Here is a 20,002-nt window from a genome sequence, read left to right on the forward strand (position 1 = left end):
ACCCATTGTAATCCTCCTTTAGGGAGCCCTCGGCTGGCTCGGACAGAGTTAACAGCTAAGTGGCTGGAGTATGGCATTGGGCTCTATGGGTAGGGCTTCTGGTGCAAGGAAATAGAGGGTGCTCAAACTGTGGCACAAGCCTAATCAAAGTGCTCTAAAGAAAAGTGAGATCCATACATAAGGAAGACCAAGCTGGAGAGGCCCTTTGAGGAGATGGAAGTTGAGGTAGCAGAGCTGAGAAGCTGATTCAATAGAGACAAGAATTGCAGTAGGAGTAGGACCAGGGGTAAAGCTCTGGACTCTTGTCATGGCCACCAAATGTTTTGCCACTTGGTACTTGCCTTTGTCAGGATTCTTCTAGTAACTGGGAGCTTGCAGCTTCTGAAAACTGGATGGTGCAACATTCCCACTAGTGTTGGTTTATTCCTGGGGACTGCAGAGAGTACTCCTCTGTCCCTTAATGTGGAAGCTTCTCTACTCAGCCTAAGGCAAAGGGGCTTGAATTTTCTCACTTCTGAATAAAAAAAATCAGTTTCTCTGCATATATAAACTCTGCATATATTGAAGCGTGTGACCGTGAACTGCACGCAGAATTGCTGCCTGAGGTCTGGCCACCACAGATCAGAGGAAAGTCAGCATCTTCCTTACAACCACTAATTCTCTGAGGGCATTGGATTCTTTAGGGGCCACATTGCACAGCAAACTAGTCAAATTGCTCTGAATAAAACCCTTAGTTTTTTTTTTTAAAGGATTTTATTTATTTATTCATGAGAGAGAGAGAGAGAGAGAGAGAGGGGCAGAGACATAGGCAGAGGGAGAAGCTGGCTTGCTGCAGGAAGCCCAATGTAGGACTCGATCCCAGGACCCCGGGATCATGCCCTGCGCCAAAGGCAGACGCTCAACTGCTGAGCCACCCAGAGTCTCTGTTTTTATTTTTAAACACAGTTAAGCCATACTTCCTCCATCCTGTGCTTGTGCAATTTTTTTTTTTTTTTTTGTATATAAGTTGAGCAAAATGGGTAAGAGGATGGCTTTTGGTGTTAATATCGAGTTCCTACTCTATTACTTACCAGCTGTGTGACTTAGGGCAAGTTAATCATCTCTCCGAATGTCGTTTTCATTCTATGTAAATGGCAATCCTAAGAGTACCTACCTTACAGGGTTGTGAGAACTAATGGAGACAATGCTTGGAAAGCTCTCGGTGGCATGCCTGCCTCATAGTAAACCCTCAAAACTAGCAGCTATTACTATCTATAGTCACCTATATTAGTCCCTTAAACTTGTTATTGGGTCCTCTTTCTCTTATTAAACATAGTTTAATTCAAATCTCTTCCAACACTATCTGCCATAATTACAGTTCACCTGGATCCTGGATCCCTTTTTGAATGTCTTTGTTGATGTTTTGCATCATAGAGATCAGTAAGACAGACAGGGGTAGTAGTTCCTGTAGCTAGCTGGCAGTCCACTGAGGAAGGCACATAATGAATAATTTGTGTGATGAATCTTTTGTGTCCCTCCACTGGTTCCAAACTCACTTGTCCTTGCACTCAGTCCATAATTGTTGACTTTGTTCCCAAGGGTATTATGAATAATCCTGTAAAGGCCACAGTGATATCCAGAGAAAGGTAGCTGATATCCAGCTACAAAGGTAGTAGCTGGAGGACATAGCAATATTTAGTGCAAAAGCAGCACCAAAATCCTTTGAAGATAGTTAGGCATTTTCTAGACTTTTAAGACTTGAGAGGTCCTCAGGTAGATGAGTTCTAGCACATTCTTCCTTTGTCTGGGAGAATCCCATACAGCTTCTGGTTTCGATGTGAAGTCCCACGCTTTGTCTGCTCTAGGACCTGTGTGGGAGAGCTCCTTTCACAGCTTTGGGTAATGCCCAGTCACATCTGCTCAGTCTTGGTGATGATTAAGAGATTGTGACATGGTAGCGAATACCCACCAGGGAGACCTTTCATGTGGTGGTTGTTCTCCTACTACTTAGATGAGTCAATGGGCCCCAGGAGGACAGTTCTGCAATTTCCTTATTTAACAATGTTGTGCAAGAACATTAGGAGAGCGAGGGATATTGTTAGCTCTGCTTTTATTTTTTTTCTATTGCAAAGTACTGTTGCCTTGCCTTGTTCAATCCTTGATGAAATGTGGATTCGTTTATTGCCTGCATCCTCATCATATTTTACTTGTTTGAATTTGATTTTCAGTTATTCTTCTCCTCCCTTCTCTAGAATAACTAGAATTATCTGGTAATAACTGGAATTGCATGTGAACCAGCTAGATTGAATTTGGAAATCTCTGGCAGAATTTCTTTTCCATTCCTGTGCTTCTGGGTCACCACCATCCTCCAACATTTTGAAGATAAGGATTCTGGTAATGGAGCCCACAGGAAGTAAACTAAGGAGATGTATAACTCTCTGAAAGAGAATATAATTATTAATAACAATAGAAATTGTCTTTGGATTTCTTGTTGTTTTAGTGATCAATCCTAATGTGATATTTCCACACATTTTGCACAAATGTATTAATACAACTTAAAGCTGGCTATGAGTTTAGTCTTAGGTCTAAGAGCGTTGCAATGAAGAAAATACAAGAGACTCTCTGACTTCATGGAACTTACAACCTAGTGGAGTGATGGGCAAACAAAAGAATAAACGTAGTTTGTCAGATGTTGATAAGTACAATGGAAAATAATATGTTGTGTTGGGTTGCGGGTTATGTCTAGTTTGTTATGTGTTGAAGGAAGGCTTCCTGACAAAGTGTCATTTAAACAGGCACCTAAAACAAGCCATGCAGATATTTGGGAGAAAATCATTCCAGGCAGAGAAAAAAGTACATACAAAGGACCCGAGACCGAAGTGTGCTGGTGTGTTCTAGGTTCAACAAGGTGGATTTGTCACTTAAGTAGAGTGGGCAAAGGGCAAAACAGTAGGAGATAAGATCAGAGAGGTAACAAGTAAGCTCAAGGTGAGAACTTGGGCTGGGGGCTGCATGAGATAGGATGCTGAGAGAGGGTTGGAGCTGAGGGGTAACAAGACCTCACTTATATTAAGAAAGGCCCCCAGCATTGGCTTGGACAGATTGAGTTTACAATGACTAAGATATATAATCAAATGGACGGTATGACTGAAGTTTGGATTCTGGGGGATGATGGGAATGGAAATTTCAGTGTTAGCCTCTATAATACCCACAAACTAATGGAAATGGTTGAGTCATCCAAGGATTGACTGTAGATGGAGAAGGCTGAGATCTGAGGTCCTCCAATATTTGGAGGTTGAGTGAAAAAGGAGGATCCAGAAGCCAGGGATTCTCAGAAGGAGCAGCCAGGAGGGATGGAGATCAAGCAGGGGTTTCTTTCACATAAGGCCCACCACTGAGAATGCATTATCACTCACAAATTTTTTTTTTTTTGTCTTGAGATAAGTATCACTGGCTTTGAGTCACTAATTTACACAAATAAAAAGATATAATTGTGCAAATACATCTATCTAGATAGGAAACATTATATTCTATTAGGAATAGATGATAGGAGCATGGCCGTACCAGCAGCTGATAACACAATCTTCTCTTCGGCTAGTGGGATGAACCTCAGAATTCTACTGCACATGGAGCAAGAATGATGAAATGTATGTATCAATACTTCCCTGATGTGGAACTTCGGGGGATTTTCACTAAGTTTGCCTAATGTAAGTACTTCTCACGGGGACTTTCATGACTTACGTTTGTGTTTATTTTTGAACATATTGTCCTGGTGCCGTCTATTCAGAATCACTTCAAAATGAATTCCTTCTTAGGATTTTTGCTCTGTAATTAAGGTTTATTATAGAATATTCTCTGGGTTAAAGAAGGCCCCTTTTTCATTACTCTTCATAACTTGATAGGGGTCATTTCTATACTTCTAATGACAACACGTATGACAAACACCTTGTTTACATTTCATGTTTGGAAGATCCATTGCCAAATTATAAAAATCACACCCTTGTCTTCATTTCTTTTCCTCTGTAAGTCTTGAAGGAGATCTTTCTCCATCACTTCCTTGTACATGCTCACTCCTTTGGAGAATTATTTTAATATCCTAAGCAAAGAGATACAAAGAGAAGCAACAAAAGTTAATTAAGTGATTTAGGATTAATGATCATCTAATATATGGCAGTGATGAAACAGTGTTTTCATTTTTACTTTTTTCTTTAAGAAAATGGTTTTCTATTTATTTTAAATGTCACTTAGCATCTTACAGGCTGTACCCTTGGAAAGAGATCAAAGATCTTGGAGCCTTTGTTTCCTAATTTAATAATGAATGAAACTGTCCTATTATATTAAATAATAGTCGTAAAAAGCAATTACATAGGATTTGGCACATGATGAACAAGCCCAAGTGTTATGTCCCTGTTAATGAATGAACTGTATTCATTTTGTATTAAAGAAAAATCCTAATGCCAAATCAATCATGTCTACAGATTTGTAGAATTTCAGACCAGTAGATTTTTTTTTTTTGCAGGGGAGATTTTCTCATTTTTCCATGTTTTTTTAATATTAGGAATAGAAGATATGCTTTTCATCCATTTAAAATACCAGCATCTTACATTTTAAATCACAGATATTGAAAACATAAATTTAAAATTTTATCAAAATGTAGAGGGGTACAAACACGTGGAAAATGTAGAATTATATATATGTGGTTTCTTTTCTTCTCCACAATTTTGGGGAAATGTTTTAAGAGTGTAAGTTTCTTTTCCTCAGAGCTGAGTTCCAAAGGTTTCGATTTGACTGAGGTCATTTTACTCATAGAGACATGAGTTAGTTGACTATCTGAGCTGACCCCTGCCAAGTGACACACACATTGCTTATCATAAGTCATGCCAGGAATCAAAGTGAATCATTTTCTTGTGAGACCTTATTCTTTGAAAATACAGATTTCCTGCAGCCAGAGGTCAAACCTGAGTGAACTAAGTGAAAAAGAACATCCACTCACCATTGATCTTTCTGGTCCTATCCACCACAGTTGTTATTAACATATCACTTTTGAATAGTGTACTTTTGATAACTAATGCTGACTACTGAATGCTCATTTGGGGGTGAAGGAGTGAGCTGACCTGTGATCACCTGACACTCGGCAGCATGGACAAAATCATAAACTCCAGATGTTTAAACCAGCCCTGGGTAAGTTTGCCGTTGAAGTCAGAGGCCATAGTTTTCAATAGCAGGTAATGGGGGATGAGCTGAGAGAGTCTGGAATTGTTTGACATGTGTGCCTTGAAAACACAAGGCACCAAAGCAGCCATCATATTTTGTTATGAAGATAAAGGAGAAGGTTGGGGAATATTTTAAAGTCAGATACCCTGAAGTAATAGTGGGATGAAAATTCCTTCAAGTCATTAATTCCTTCTATTTTTAAACACCTTAATATTTCATATTTTGTCCTCACATAATGGGTCCTGACTCACTTGCTTATAGAAATTCTCCTGTGACATTCGGATTTTAACACTAAAAGATTTATTATTATCTCCTATTGAATGAAAACCCAAATGTTAAGGATGTACAGGTTTACAGGTTTGCTAAAAGTAATTTACATTTGATCAGCATGTGTTCATTATAAGAAACTACATTTATTTGGTTAGTATAGAAAATCATGTATTCATTTATATTTGTAAATATATTGGTCATGGGAAATTGATTCTGCTAACAACCCAGTTACAGTATCCTCATTGATCTTATTACATTTATTTCACCAAAGCATTTTCTTAATAATTTAGGAACATCATTTGGAATGACCTCTTTGTATAAGAACTATGAAAGTTGGGCAGCCTGGGTGGCTCAGCGGTTTAGCTCTGCCTTCAGCCGAGGGTGTGATCCTAGAGACCCGGGATGGAGTCCCATGTCAGGCTTCCTTCATGGAGCCTGCTTCTCCCTCTGCCTGCGTCTCTGCCTCTCTCTCTTTCTGTGTCTCTCATGAATAAATAAATAAATAAATAAAATCTTAAAAAAAAAAAAAGGAACTATGAAAGTAGAAGTTAAATAAATTACTTTAATCGAATGATTATAAAATCCAACACAAAATCTGGATTTTCCCCATGTGTGGTCACGTGGGGATTTCTGAGACATCGGTTTGGATTCTTTGTCATCATAGCACCACAAACAAATGAAAGCCTTTTCTTTCTTTCCAAAGAGGAGACACTGAATTCAGGAGATGAAATGCCAGCTTATTTATTTATCCACATGTAATTTCACATGGCTCAGAAATACTTCCTGGGCATTACAACTACCAGCAAACCAGAAATAGTAGGAAGAGTGATAATAATCATAATGTCTAACATTTATTACCGGGTGCTTTCTACCTGCCAACCACTGAGCTAGGCACTTTGTACATTATCTAATCCATACAGGAGCCCTTTGAGGGTCTGGTAATCCTATCTTACAGATAGAGAAACCAAGGCACCATGAGGTCACTTGCCCAAGGTCACACAGTTTGTAGGTGTGAACCCAATCAGTGTGGCTCCTGGGCCCACTCTCTCAACCACAAAGCCAGGCCTCCTCCCAATAGGAGCAAAAATAAAACCTACCAAAATCATTATGAATACCCATTTTTTTCAAATACACATTTTAAAATGTTGCTGCTTCCAAACACAAAGCTGGTAAACACAGAGCTATCAGGCAACAACCTTCGCTTCCCACTGTTTATAACAGCAAACAACATTTTAACCTGAAAAACCACATTCTAGCTTTTGCTCTACTTATCTTGAAAGATCTTCAAATAACATCGCTGTGGTTAAAGTTCATTTTAAAATGTGATCTATTTACTTGTACATGGATATCTGGAGCAGCAATGGTGACAGGATGGGTTTGACAGAAACTGAGTCTTCGGAGATTTTTTTTTTCCTTTTCCCTTATTTATTTATTTATTTTTCTCTCTCTTTTCTTTTTTGCTTAGTGAAAATGAGAGCAGAGTGTCTTACTGGAAAGGGAAGTGCTTTCAGTTTAGAGTATCGAGGCTTCAGCTTTTTAGGTGACAGTCTCAGCTCTCTGATCGACGGTCACAGGGATGAGTCCTAGGCAGTTCTCGACTGGAGGTGGAGGGGCAGGGAGGAGGGTGGGGGGTGCGGGCACAGGGGGCCGAGGCCGCTGACCCTGCAGAAGCCCTTGGGCAACGAAGGAATGGACAGACTGGTGACAAGCCAACCGGCTTTCCGCTGTCGAGGGTCAGGCCGTGCTGGTCCTGGGACTCCCTGGAGGTGGGACCCCCCACGCCAGCTGGCTCTCAGCCAGAGGGTGCAGCACACATTGGGGGGTGCGCAGAATGTGTGGACAGGGTGCTGGAGGTCAGGATGTAGGATCGCTCCTGGGACCAAGTAGGCCGCAGCCCCACGTCCTGGCAGACATCCCACCTTGCTGGAGACAGAGCTGCGAGGCCAGCACGGGGGGTGGGGGTGTGGGGGTGGGGGGGTACTGCAGGTGATCAAATTCCTTCCAAAATGCGGGAAATAATACATCAGTTAAAAAGAGCCCCACGGACTCTCACTTTCCCTAGGAGTCAGAACACCTTTTCAAGGGGCTGACTCAAAGGCAGTCATCCACTGGCTCTTTTCTTTTCTGGGGAAAATGCTGAACAGACTCTTCTCTGCAAGTTAATTATATCTAGTCTGGCCAGAGTAAAGATGCTCCCAAAATCATCGGACTTCGTAAGGAGGAAATAATTGCGGCATCACTTTATGTTCCTACTGGTTCTTGGTAATATAAGATGAATTCTAACATACAGACTTCTAAGGGGTTTCAAAAATTATCTGACAGGTTCAAAATGAGAGGGCTATTCCCTGAAACATAGAACAGCCATGCAGGATGAGATGTAGTCAAGGTGATGTGCCTCTGGAATCTACCTTACACAGAATGATGCTGGCTCAGAAGAAAGCAAGAAAGGGGGGTAGGTCCCCACAACTGGAGACTCTCTCCCATCCTCTCTCACCCTCTTCTCGCCATCCCTTCGTCTAGTTCCGGTGTGCTCTGTCCCCACTAATTCTAGGGTCACACTGACCTATGCCCTCCTCCTCCCAAGTGGGGAAAGGAGCTAGTCTTTATTAAATGAAAATCTGAGGTATAAGAAATCAAAAAGGGACATGTAACATATCAGTTTTGATGCAAACAGTAAATGTTTGTGGAACGAATGAGTATAGCAACTTGGAATAATTGCTAACCACGTTTCCAGATATTTTAGCCTATTTATATAAAGAGACACAACTTTTTCTTTAAGAGCTCTATTACATGTAGACACATAATGATATGATATGGTGAAGATACAAGAAAAAAAAAGCACTTCGGGATGAAGATGCTGATGTCACATCAGACCCTTGCTCAGAAGCCAACTAGCTCCCCTTCCTCCCACGCAGCCCTGAGTCCACACCTTTGCACCCGCCTCTCCTTTTCCCTGTGATGCTGTTCTCTCTCCACCCCGACAGCAAATCCATGTACACCTCATCTCCTGTCCCTCCACTTTCAACAATCCTGGCCACCTTTGAAGACTCAGCTTCTAGGAAAAAAGCACGTCCTATGTTTTGAATTCCTATAATGTGCTTGGGTGGCTTACCTTCTATCATTCTCTTGTAATTCTTGCATGTAAAAATTCTGTTGCAAACAGAAGTGGAATTTGTTTGAGAGTGGAAACTAAGTTTCGTACTTCTTTTGTCTCTCATGGAAACTTATATTACTAGCATTAGTAGTAAGTGCTCAGTAGTGAAGAGTAATTGTAAGAGCCGTCACTGCTGAAGTATCTGCTGAGTGTCTGGAACCATGCCATATGCTTCCTACGCATGATCTCATTTAATTCTACCACAATCCTTTGAGTAGGAATGGCTGTTATTCCCATTTAACAGATGAGAAAGCCGAGACGAAGAGAAAGTTAAAGTCGGATATCAAGTAAGTAGTATACCCGAGATTCAGTCCCATGACTCCTGAGTTCTTAAATGCTATCATCACACTTCACTACTAGATGAGAGTCTGTTAGCTTGTCAGAATCCATCTCAGTGATTTGACCAACATAGGTCATAGAATCTCCATGTAAAAAGAAAGATCCGTGGTTTAGAACAAATTTGGGTCTGAAGATATTCAAGTCACAGTAGTCTCACTTCTGGGCATGGAAGCTTATCACTGAGAAGTCAGGAAAAATGCATCGGAGATCACCTTCATTTTATCAAAGTGAAAGTGCTTTTATCTTAAGCGCAGCAAATGCTTTATAGTCCAATAAACAACTAACAGGAGCCAAATAAGGAGATTTCATAGGGCCAAACTGCTATGGGAAGGGGTTGCACGCTTACCCCACTGTTAAAGGGGGTCTGCCTCTGTCTGCCTTAGCCCTTGCTGTAGGACACCTGGCACCATCCTGGTGGATGCACGTCCAGCACGTGTGGTACAGACTTGTCGGGTTACTGTGAACTCTGGGAGGCAGCTCTTCTTTTCTTGCTTCCCTCCTTCTGAGTTGGTCCAGTCTCTCTGGGTTTTGTCCTCAGTTTCTCCATCTTGCCCAGTGTTTCCCTGATGGACCTGCCAGCCAGTCTTTTGTGTGCACTGTCACTATAATGCATTACACCAACGATGCATGATTAGAGTGCGGTGACGATGTCGGCACTTGGTGGGGGTCATAGTCTCCTTAGTTCTCTTTGGCAAAGGGGGATTCTAGTCTCCATACTCCTCAGTCATGAGCTAGTCATCAGAGGGCTGAAATGATCTGGAACACTAATACTGCCACTCACTCAACTTTAATCTCATCTACTCCAGCCTTCTGTCGTAGGTCCAAGGTAGCCCTGACGAGGCTGATGAGGCATGTGTGATGAGGCAGCTCCGTAATGCTGAGAGTATCATCCATGGAACTGCTAGCTACCTCTACTCTCCTGGACCTTGCTGCCCTCTGTGTATCATAGTCTGGCCTGTCTGAGCTGGTGCTATTACCAGTTTAGCTTCTCCTAACCCTGGTTTGGCCAACTTCAGCTTTCCCCCTGTCTCTGTCATCCCCACGGGAGTTGTCCCACCATGTCCTGATCCTGAGCTCAACCGAATTAGGAGAACTTTGGGTAATACTCACAGGGATTTTATAGTCTGAATAATTTGAAATCAGGTCTTGAATAAAAGGATGCTTCAAGAGAACAGCAACTTCAACTGGCTCCAGATCCTTGGCACCTAGGTCTTGAAATACTTTTACGAAGTTCTTTAAAGAAGAAAAAAAATGAAGTTAATTAACTTTATGATCCTGCAGATGTTAAACCTTATTTTCCTTAATAAAGGAATTTTGCCATAATTTCTATACAATGATAAATTTGAGAGCACTTCCAGGAAACTATGTTAAACTTGAGGTAACTTTTCTTATGTACAGACTGTCCCTTTTATGAAAGAATTTAACCAACCTCTGAGTAAGTGTTCTCTATCTGTAGGTGGCTGGTGAATCTGTTAGCATCCTGTACTTCTTTTCCTCCTTGGAACACTTTGAGTAGTCTTTCCAGGGATACCTTTTCAGTGTTTGCATTCTCAGGGATTTCTACTTCCTTTTCCTCCCTGTCTTCTTTTAATTCTCCTTCCTCATGCATAAAGTTTCCCTCGAGTTCAGGATACTCCTCAACTGGACTTGCATCAGTCAAGGAGGAGGACTGCATGATTAAATGAAGAGAATATGAAGTCAGGCTGAAGTCTTTCCAGTAGTGGAGACATTGAGAACACACCAATGTTGCCATACACTTTTCATGCAATGGAATCATGGTGCCTCCCACAACCTAGCCAGAGTATAGATGAGAATGTGCTAGCTGTACTGGAGATCACACCAAGATTCTAGACCAGTTTTGCCTGTAGGTTACAGATGCCTTGTGTGGGGTGTGTCTTAATGTCTTACCTCCATACATGCTTTGGCTTACTACGCTGCCAGGTGTTTTCCTCCATAAAGTGGACACTGGAGTGAATTCGTGTAACTGGTGTCAGATTTCTACACATGGATGTCAATTTTTAAAAGGATTTGCTTTGGAAATTGACTGTAGTTGAGAGCTTATGGCAAGTTAATTGCTCAAGCTTGATTGATTACAAGAGCTTCAGAAACATTTGCATACTAGAGGTTAAACCCAACTAAACATTCAGAAGGCAAGACAAAAAACAAATTGAACACAGAAAGTCAGGTGGGATTGTTATGGCTGCTCCTTGAAATGTGGCCAAGAGCCATGAAGTCAGCCACTGGCCCTGTGAGTATGGGAAATAGTACATTATTTCTGGTGTAATTTCTTGTTTATCAAAAGCTTAAAAAATATTCCTGCCTGCTGACCCTGTAACTACAGGTCTAGGAGTTGACTGTAAAGAAATATATGTGTGCAGGAAGACTTTTGTATATGGATGTTTGTTCAGTGTTACTGACAGTAAACACAGAAGATCTGCAATTCCTAAAATGGGGAGTGGTGAATAAATTATAGTAGATTTCTGTGGTGAAATACTATACTGCCATGAAAATCGTAGTTTAGAAGAATACTTAGTGACATGAGGAAGCACTCATGGAATAAGTGCAAAATGAAAACAACACAAAATAATAAATACACTAGGATCCTCACTTTCTTATCTATAAATGCTTATTAGTCAAAAAAAGAAAGACACAGTAGAGTTAACAATGGTTACTCCCGGTAGGTACCGGTAGGTAGTGAAACAGGTGATGTCTTTTTCACTCAGTTTTGTACTTTCCAAATACTCTACAGATTTGTATTTGTTGTATTTCCTGTGATAAATGTGTATATGTGTGTGTGTGTTTCATGACAAAATAATCGATATTTGATGATTTGCCTTGGAAAAATGGGTGTTTTTAGAATTCTGATAGGCCAGATGTCAGAAAACACCTGAATACTGATTCTGTTTCCCAAAAAAGGAAAAATGCTAAATTTAGGCTTTAAATAAAAGGAGCATTCCAGTTCTATAAATATTCACTTCAGTAGAAGTATTAGGTGCAAGTTAATTAATCATGCACATTCTTTCCAAATAGTTATAAAAGTCCCATGTATAAAAAGTTTTATGATACAGCAGCGAATTAAGCCTCTGATAGTTGCCAATCCTTTTAGGAGATTTGTAAGGGTCATGAGCAGTGTAATGAAGACAGGTTTCATTTGCCCTAGCTCTGTGTTTCTATATCCTTCAGTAAATTGTGAATTTAAACTAATGTAAGAGAGAGACAGAGAGAGAGAGAGAGAGAATGCTTTGCCAGGTGAAGGTTTTGGAATTAAGTATAAATATCTCTATCTATCTATCATCATCTATCTTCTATCACCCATCTGTTCAACCTTTTCTCTATTTTAAATATAAATAATAGTGAAAGGGAATATAAGGGAAGGGAGAAGAAATGTGTGGGAAATATCAGAAAGGGAGACAGAACATAAAGACTCCAAACTCTGGGAAACGAACTAGGGGTGGTGGAAGGGGAGGAGGGCGGGGGGTGGGGTGAATGGGGGACGGGCACTGAGGGGGGCACTTGATGGGATGAGCACTGGGTGTTATGCTGTATGTTGGCAAATTGAACACCAATAAAAAATAAATTTATTATAAAAAATAAAAATAAACACAATGAAAAAAAAATTGAAATGTTACATTGCAAAAATGTGAAACTAGCCTTTCTCTGTCCACTTAGGAGTCTTGGGGATCATTATACTGGCTGCTTATCAATGATTTCCCAGGGCAACAGAATATTTAGTGTAGTGAAATGTACACAATCAAGATGTAAGACATCTTGCTGAGTGGTGTAGGATAAATGGATTCCTACCCAGACTGAAGCATAAATGCTGCATGGACATGATAAAGATAGAACCTGCGGGTGAGCAAATGACTAGTCAGATTAGACAAGCAGGTGATAAGTGATACCTAAATTAAACAGAGAAAGAGCCTTGTCTCTCTGCAGTATTTCCATAATTAAAGAGGGATTAATTTTTCTGAGACCCAATATAATCATCATGGGTCAAATGAATTGTTACCAAAAGGTAATGATTTAAACATTCGAAATTTTAATGAGGAATCCTTATTAATGTTAGAGCATACTTTTGCTATTTTTGCTCTTTTTGTTCTCCATAGTGTTGGGACAGAGTAGATTTAATGGTTCAGTGAGAGGGCAAGAAGAGAGGGGAAGGTGAGATGGGAATCGAAGGAGCCAGATTAGCTTCCTGGCCAGACTGTGGAGAGTGCAAGAAGGAGGCTCTCTTCACTAGACATCTCTGAAAGAGCACAATTTTGAATGTGGATGTATGAACAAAACAAGCAATGCCAATTCGAAGAAAAGCCAGTACTCCTGAATGAGCAATTACTAGCAGCATCAAAACTCTGTGTGAGTCACATTATCATCTGAGCAGCAGGACAGGCTGTGGCGCTAGCAAACACGATGTCCCATTCAGTTACTCTCAGAGGCTCAAAGTCTCTCCAAAAATGTGTCCCCAGAATGGTGCCTGGCCATGCATTTCTATCACTCACTCATTCCAGTTCCACATCTCAGAGGTCAGTCCTTGGGACTAATGTGGGCTAAGTATCAAAAGAGTAAGATGGAATGTAAATTTATATGTTTCGAACCCCAGCACCTCAAATGCTCTGCCAAGATGCTTTAACAACTTCTTCAAAATGGGGGAGTCTCAAGCTCACAATTTACTGAATTCCTACACCATAACCCCGTACCATTAAGCCAGAATGAACTATTTTTCCAAATGACAGCTTACTTAAAGCTTCACTAGGACTAGTGCATACTCATGAATGCTTCGCTCTTGAGCTTCTTTTAAATTACCCAAGCAGCCATGGATTTGAACAGGTCTGTGCCACACTGAATATAACAGCATGAGTCACAGAAATGGAGTGAAGGAGGAATGAACTATTGAGGAGCTTTCCAGTTGTTTATGTGGAAAGCAAAAGCAGAGATCTGATTTAATGTCTTGGGAGTGAATGTGGATCCTTTGGAGGTGTTATTTCTGAGCAGGCTCATTCTGGCTTCCTGGGATGAGGTTGCCCAGGAAACTAGAACACAGCAGGAAAGGGCACAGTAACAGAGTAGCATAATTGGAGGCAGGATGGCAAGAACAGGGGCTGAGTAAGAATGAGGGATGTGGGAGGATCCTGCATCTCAAAAGCTCAAGCTCAGAAAGTTCCCCCAGGGCCAGAACAAGCCTCTGTATGTGGTCCTTCACAGGCATGCTCTCTGCCCTCTGCCCCTCCGGCTGGTTGTCTCTGTGGTGCAGTGGTTAAGGAGCAGTTATTGTGCAGTGTCCTTGGACTTTAGAGGAGCTCTGGAGAGAAGCACTTCAGGGGTTTGCTTCCCTGGTGGGGCACTAGCTTCTGTCTGTGGGGACAGAGGGGATGCAGAGTCTTCCTGTGCTAACTAGCCTGGCTGTGACTCACCCAGGCAGCTGTTTGCTGCTAGGACAATAGTTCTAGCACATGCTTCCTTTTTTTCCTGGACTTTCCAGCTCATTGCAGTCTCCTGGATCGGCTATTGCTTCTGCTGGGAATGTTCGCTCTCTTCCTTTTTACATTGAGGAGACAGGATTCCATTCCTCCTCCCTTCTTTCCCATCATGTTTACAAACATTAGTTGAGCACTTTCTATGTGGCAGCTACTGTCTGGAACATAAAGATGGGTAGCATGTTGTCCCCAATTCAAGGTAGAAATAACTTAGCGGTAGGATTCAACAGACAGACTGCTGCCTGACTTACTGGCTCTTCTTATTTCCCTCCTTTCTCCCCCTACACTCTGCTCTCGACACTGTGGCCAGAGAGATCTCCATATATTTTAAGTCGGATAGCCATGTTCCGATAACTTCTCATTTCCTATCTTGGCAGAGTCAAAGCAAAGGTCCTACAGTGGCCCTCAGGGCCCTCTCCCCCTCATGTTTTTTTCTGTTTACTCTCCTTCAGCTCATTGTTCTTCAACTACAATGGCTGGTCTTTGGAATTAGGGCTTTGGCATCCACTGCTGTCTTTACACATGATTGCAATTACCTTGTTCATCTTCCCAGCATTGCAACCCACCTCAACACCTGTATTTTTCCCTATATTCTTTTTCTTTTCCTGTAGCATTTATTACCATATCACATAGTCTATATGTTACTTATTTTATCCCCAGGTCAAGGGGATACTACACTACACAGAAAAGCTGGATAAATATTTGTTGAATAAATGCATGTATGTATGCAGTAGTACTCAGCCCTCTCAGGGAAGATCTGAATATAAGGGGCCCTCGTTGAGAATGCTCAGTGTTGCTCTTGAGTGTCAAGGGGGAGCTTTGTCAGTCATCTGGTAGTCGAAAAAGGCCTGGGATACCAGGAAGGCCTTGGACCCTTCAGGATGAGATGAAGGTACTCCAAGTGGGAGCAATAGCAACAACAAAGATAGGGAAGTGGGAAAGAAGAAGGTGTAGACACTGCTTCTGATCATTAAGACCTTGTGTTAATCTGTCCTTTATACTGTGTTTCTTCCATGTTTGGGACATTTTTCTCCCATTCTTTTTTGCATGGATGGGGGCAATTAGAGTCCCTTGAGGGGTGAAAATTTGGCTTCTTCTGTGTCCCTTGCAGATCACAGGGCTATGCAGAGGGCATGATTTACAAAATTAATTAATTAATTAACTGATCCACTCAATGAAATTTTTGCTGAACTCTGTATCAGTAATTCGGGTTCAGGGTTGTGGCAGGTTCAGAACAAGATAGATGGCCCCTCTGCCCCTAGGGTGCTTAAAGTCTAGAAAAGAAGCTGACCTGAAGAAGTAGTTAGTGTGAAGAGTACTGTGTAAGAAGCACAGAATGCTCTGGAAACATATGGAAGGGGGTGCCTGACATCATCTGAGGTCAGGGAAGCTCTCCTGCATGACAGACATTTGACTGAGACCTCCTGGCAGGCCACAATCCATGCCAGGGTTGCCTGAGGCAGGCCCAGCCTATAAGGGGAGACAAGAACATCCCTGGGGAAGTGGGAAATGCAGTCCCAGTAAAGGCAGTTCACATCCAACTCCTTATTTACTTGGGAAAACTGAAACTGGCCTTCTGCTGTCTAAGAAGACAGAATTCTTGAGTGAAACCAACAGTCCTTGCTATACTTTCTGTCACTGTGTAAAAGTTGAAGTAGCATCTACAGCACGTCGGGCTAAAGAGTCCTGAGTGGTCAGCTTCCTAGGTACCAGTCCAGCCTCACTCTGGCCATGGTGGAAGGGGAAGGGCAACTCTTGTCCATTTGCTCAGGGTCAAAATTCAGGGTTGCATCTAAGAGTTTATTTCTTCCCAGATGTGAGAGCTGTCACAGAAACTTCGCCAACTTTTTTTTTTTTTTTTTTTTAAGGCAACCCAGCATACTGTATTTTGAAAGGCATGTATGAAAGGCAAATAAGTGTGGCTGGGACATCTGGAGAGTTTTTACTAGGCAGTATCTCTTTCTCTTCTGTGTCCATAAAAGATGGACAGGGAAAAAGCGTTTCATTACAAGGACCACAACTCTGTCCCCAAAGGGTCAAGGGAATACTAAAAAGTCAAAATTGGCACCTAATAAGTACATTAGTTAGCACCCTGTTCTGAGGCTTTTCCAACCAAAAAAGCTAGGGAATGCCAACCCGTAGAAATCTAAAGGAGAATGTGAGGTTTTATTAGCTATTAAGCTTCTTCGTCCTTGGATGCAGGAGATACAAGGTACCTGTGGATTTCAGGTGGCTGGGTTTTGGCCTGAAATACTATCAGGTGAACATATATGTGGATGTTTGAGGCCTGAACTTGTTTCACGTAGAATTTCCACATAGTATGACAGAGTGGATTGATACCCACTTCTTTTTCATTTATAAGGATCAGCACTTTACGTAAACTAAAGGCTGTCTTTTACAGAACAAACCTGGATTCCATCAAGAAACTTTGAGCAAATTTTGATTTTACTACAAAGGTATATTTTTGGATAGTGAGTCTCTAGTTCTTAATCCAATTGAGTAAAGCTTTATGAAGACCTACTTTGTGTAAAGTGCTGTGTTAGGCACCCAGAAAAATACAAAGATGAAAAAACCAAGCCTCTGTTGTTATAAGTTTAGGATCCTCTGGCATCCCCCTCCAAACCCCAATGCTAGTCCATTTCTGGAACATGATTACCTTTTCTCCAATAATAGCAATAGTTTCGACTGGTTGGAAGACATGAGTTCCTATGGCCACACTGAGGGCCCTGTAGACCCCTTCCATAGCATCTGGATGGCAAGCAAAATAGAGCAGCATCTGTGTGTAGTCAAGTTGAGGTGGATCCTTCTCATGGTCAGCAAATAGCCTAAAGAAAAACTGCCACACAAAAAGAATTTCAATCAAAGATAAAAGGCTTAAAATGAGTAGTCACTGGATGGACAGGCAATGACGGATCCTTCCAAGAGCTTTGGAAAGACCACTTTCTGAGGATTGAATCAGTAAACGTAATACATAATGAATGGTATTAACTGAAGAGTATGCTAAGTTAAAAAACAGAATAAGTAAGGCTCACAATTCTAATGTTAAAGAAATTATATGCTAGCATATATAATTATATTATATGCTATATGCTTTGTATCAACAAACTTGTTGATACAAACTTAGGAAAGAATGTGCTAATAAAGGTGGTGGGGACTATATTTTAAGCAGGAAAAGGGAGCTACAGAGCAAGAACCTATCTGTCTATCCTAATCACCACTCTGACAAATTGAGTCTTGACTCCTAAATATAAAGCTTCCACTCTGTTCCTGTATGGAGAGCCCCTGGGACTTTAGCCATTAAAATCTTTCAACCAAGGTGCCTGGGTGGCTGAGTTGGTTAAGCATATGCCTTCAGCTCAGGTCATGATCCCAGGGTCCTGGGATTGAGCCCTGGGTCTGACTCCCTGCTCAGCCCAGAGTCTGCTTCTCCCCCTGCTTGTGCTGCGCTCTCTCTCTCTTTTTCAAATACATAAATACAATCGTAAAAAAAAAAAAAAAAAAAAAAAAAAAATCTTTCAACTGGCCAACAGTGCTCTGAACTCCATACTCAACCTGTTGGTAATAACGTGACTTTTTCCACCGTGGATTCGCTCTGGAGGAGTGTGCTAACCACTGAATACCAGTGTTTTTTGGTAATTTCTCTCTCACTCTAAATGACTGAGCTGGAAGTCAGCTCTATAATGTAGTGTGCTGTGCATCTGGCGGTAAGAAAAGTTGGTGTGTGGCAACCCAATATCCCCTGTGGCAAAGCAGCTCAAACCCTGGGACTCACAGGTCACACCTAAGCAGTAAAGCACCTACGTGGCACTGCTTGAAGAGGACACTGGCTTCCTTATGAGCTCTTCTCAAACATGTACATTTAATGACCTGGAGAATCTTCTTCTAAAATTTAGATTTTTATTAAGTAGATGGTTCTGGAGTGATATAATGTTCTGCACATATAGTAAGCTCTTAGATGCTTCTAACACTACCGGTCCTGGCCTACACATTGAGGTACAAGTGCCCAAATGCCTAGATCCATAGATACCAAGTGCCTAGGCTATTCTCCATTACCTACAGTTCTTACAACTATGAACAAATTTAATTAGATGGTTGGGAGAATAAGTTTCTGATACTTGACAAATCCAATAAAAATTTAAATAAAACTCACGTTGATAGGAAACTGCATAAAATCTGTTATGTTACAAAGCAGGAAGGAGTCTTAGAGGTCAATGGAATCTGGAAGTTCATTCATTTAGTCACTTATTTCAAGGTTAACTGAGTTGCAGGTCTGTTATAAGCCAGGCAGAGTTATCCTGAGATGCTTAAAAACACTCTAACGGTAAGGCATCCTTTGATTTTTTTCATGATCCAGCTGGTGGGTTCCTTCAGGACTCTGTTTTCTTCATCCCCTCTTGCCTCTCAGTTACTTCAGGGATTTCCAGCAGGATTAGGAGTAGAAGGGGGACTGACACTAACAGATAACCACCAAAGGGTCCCTGAGGGCCTATCTTCCAGTTCTTCCACAGGAATTGTTGAAGTCTGCTAGGATTTCCACTGAATTGCCCTTATAAATGCTCTGCAGATGCAATGCATCATTATTTTCATTAACAAAGCAACTGAATATCCTATCTTGAAAAAAAGATGTGCAAAATGAAATAAGCTGATATTTGGGCTCTTTCTGTAATTACATGGCCTTGATTTTAAGTCAATGGATAGGACATTCATAAAAGGTAAGGCTCCCTGTATTCCTAAGATCATTTAAAATATCATAGTAGGTAGAATTCTAAGAAACTTTCAAAGGTTCCCACTCTCTGGCATATATATCTTGTATCATCTCCTCTCCTTGTGTGTGCATAGGGCTTGTGGCTGTGATGGGAAATCATTCCCAGAGCATCTGGGTGGCTCAGTTGGTTAAGCATCTGCCTTTGGTTCAGGTCATGATCCCAGGGTCCTAGGATCAAGCCTCACCTTGGGCTCCCTGCTCAGCAGGAAGCCTGCTTCTCCCTCTCCCTCTGCTGCTCTCCCTGCTTGTGCTCCCTCTCTCTCTCTCGCAAATAAATAAATAAAATCTTTAAAAAAAAAAAAGAAAATCATTCCCATTTAGTAAGTCACCTTACATAACAAAGATAAAGAGATTTTTGCAGATGTAATTAAGGTCCTTAATCAGATGATTTTGATCTAATCAAAATGAAGTCTACTGTTGGGCCTGACCTAATCAGGTGAGGCCTTAAGGGAGAGATTTAAAGCCAGAGAGATGCTTTTCTTCTGGCCATGGAGACTCAAACTGTCCAGTTGTGGAGAGGGCCATGTGGCAGGGAACAACAGGCAGCCTCTTATGGCTGAAATTCTCAATCCTACAACTACATGGATCTGAATCCTGCCAATAATCCATCTTGAAAGGCAGTCTCAGAACCAATCTTGGAATTGGCCTTGGATGAGATTACAATTGCAGCTGATGCCTTGATATCAGCCTTCTGAGACCCCCAAGCAGAGGACTCATCTAAGCCATGTCTGGACTTCTGATTCACAGAAACTGTGAGCTAATGAATGGGTATTGGCAAGGACTTATTGAACAAATATGATGAGCTAG

At 41.4% G+C, this 20,002-nt stretch overlaps 1 protein-coding gene across 5 annotated transcripts in view; it reads right to left on the reverse strand.

The window, feature by feature from the left end:
* Window positions 1–919: 919 nt before the first annotated feature.
* Window positions 920–20,002, reverse strand: part of SPEF2 (sperm flagellar 2) — a 172,148-nt gene continuing 153,065 nt past the window's right edge. For 4 of the 5 annotated variants that reach the window (XM_072824916.1, XM_072824913.1, XM_072824914.1 and 1 more), the window contains 5 exons: window positions 17,087–17,266; window positions 10,386–10,625; window positions 10,067–10,189; window positions 3,721–4,075; window positions 920–2,417 (listed from right to left, as the gene is read on the reverse strand). In XM_072824916.1, coding sequence (XP_072681017.1) covers window positions 3,986–4,075; window positions 10,067–10,189; window positions 10,386–10,625; window positions 17,087–17,266 — 633 coding nt within the window. In that variant the 3' untranslated portion in view covers window positions 920–2,417; window positions 3,721–3,985. Of the gene's footprint in view, window positions 4,076–10,066; window positions 10,190–10,385; window positions 10,626–17,086; window positions 17,267–20,002 lie in introns of all 5 variants that reach the window. The other variant, XM_072824912.1, reaches the window with a different exon arrangement.

This window comes from Canis lupus, chromosome 4 (assembly GCF_048164855.1).
Source record: "Canis lupus baileyi chromosome 4, mCanLup2.hap1, whole genome shotgun sequence".
Taxonomy (NCBI): Eukaryota; Metazoa; Chordata; class Mammalia; order Carnivora; family Canidae; genus Canis; species Canis lupus.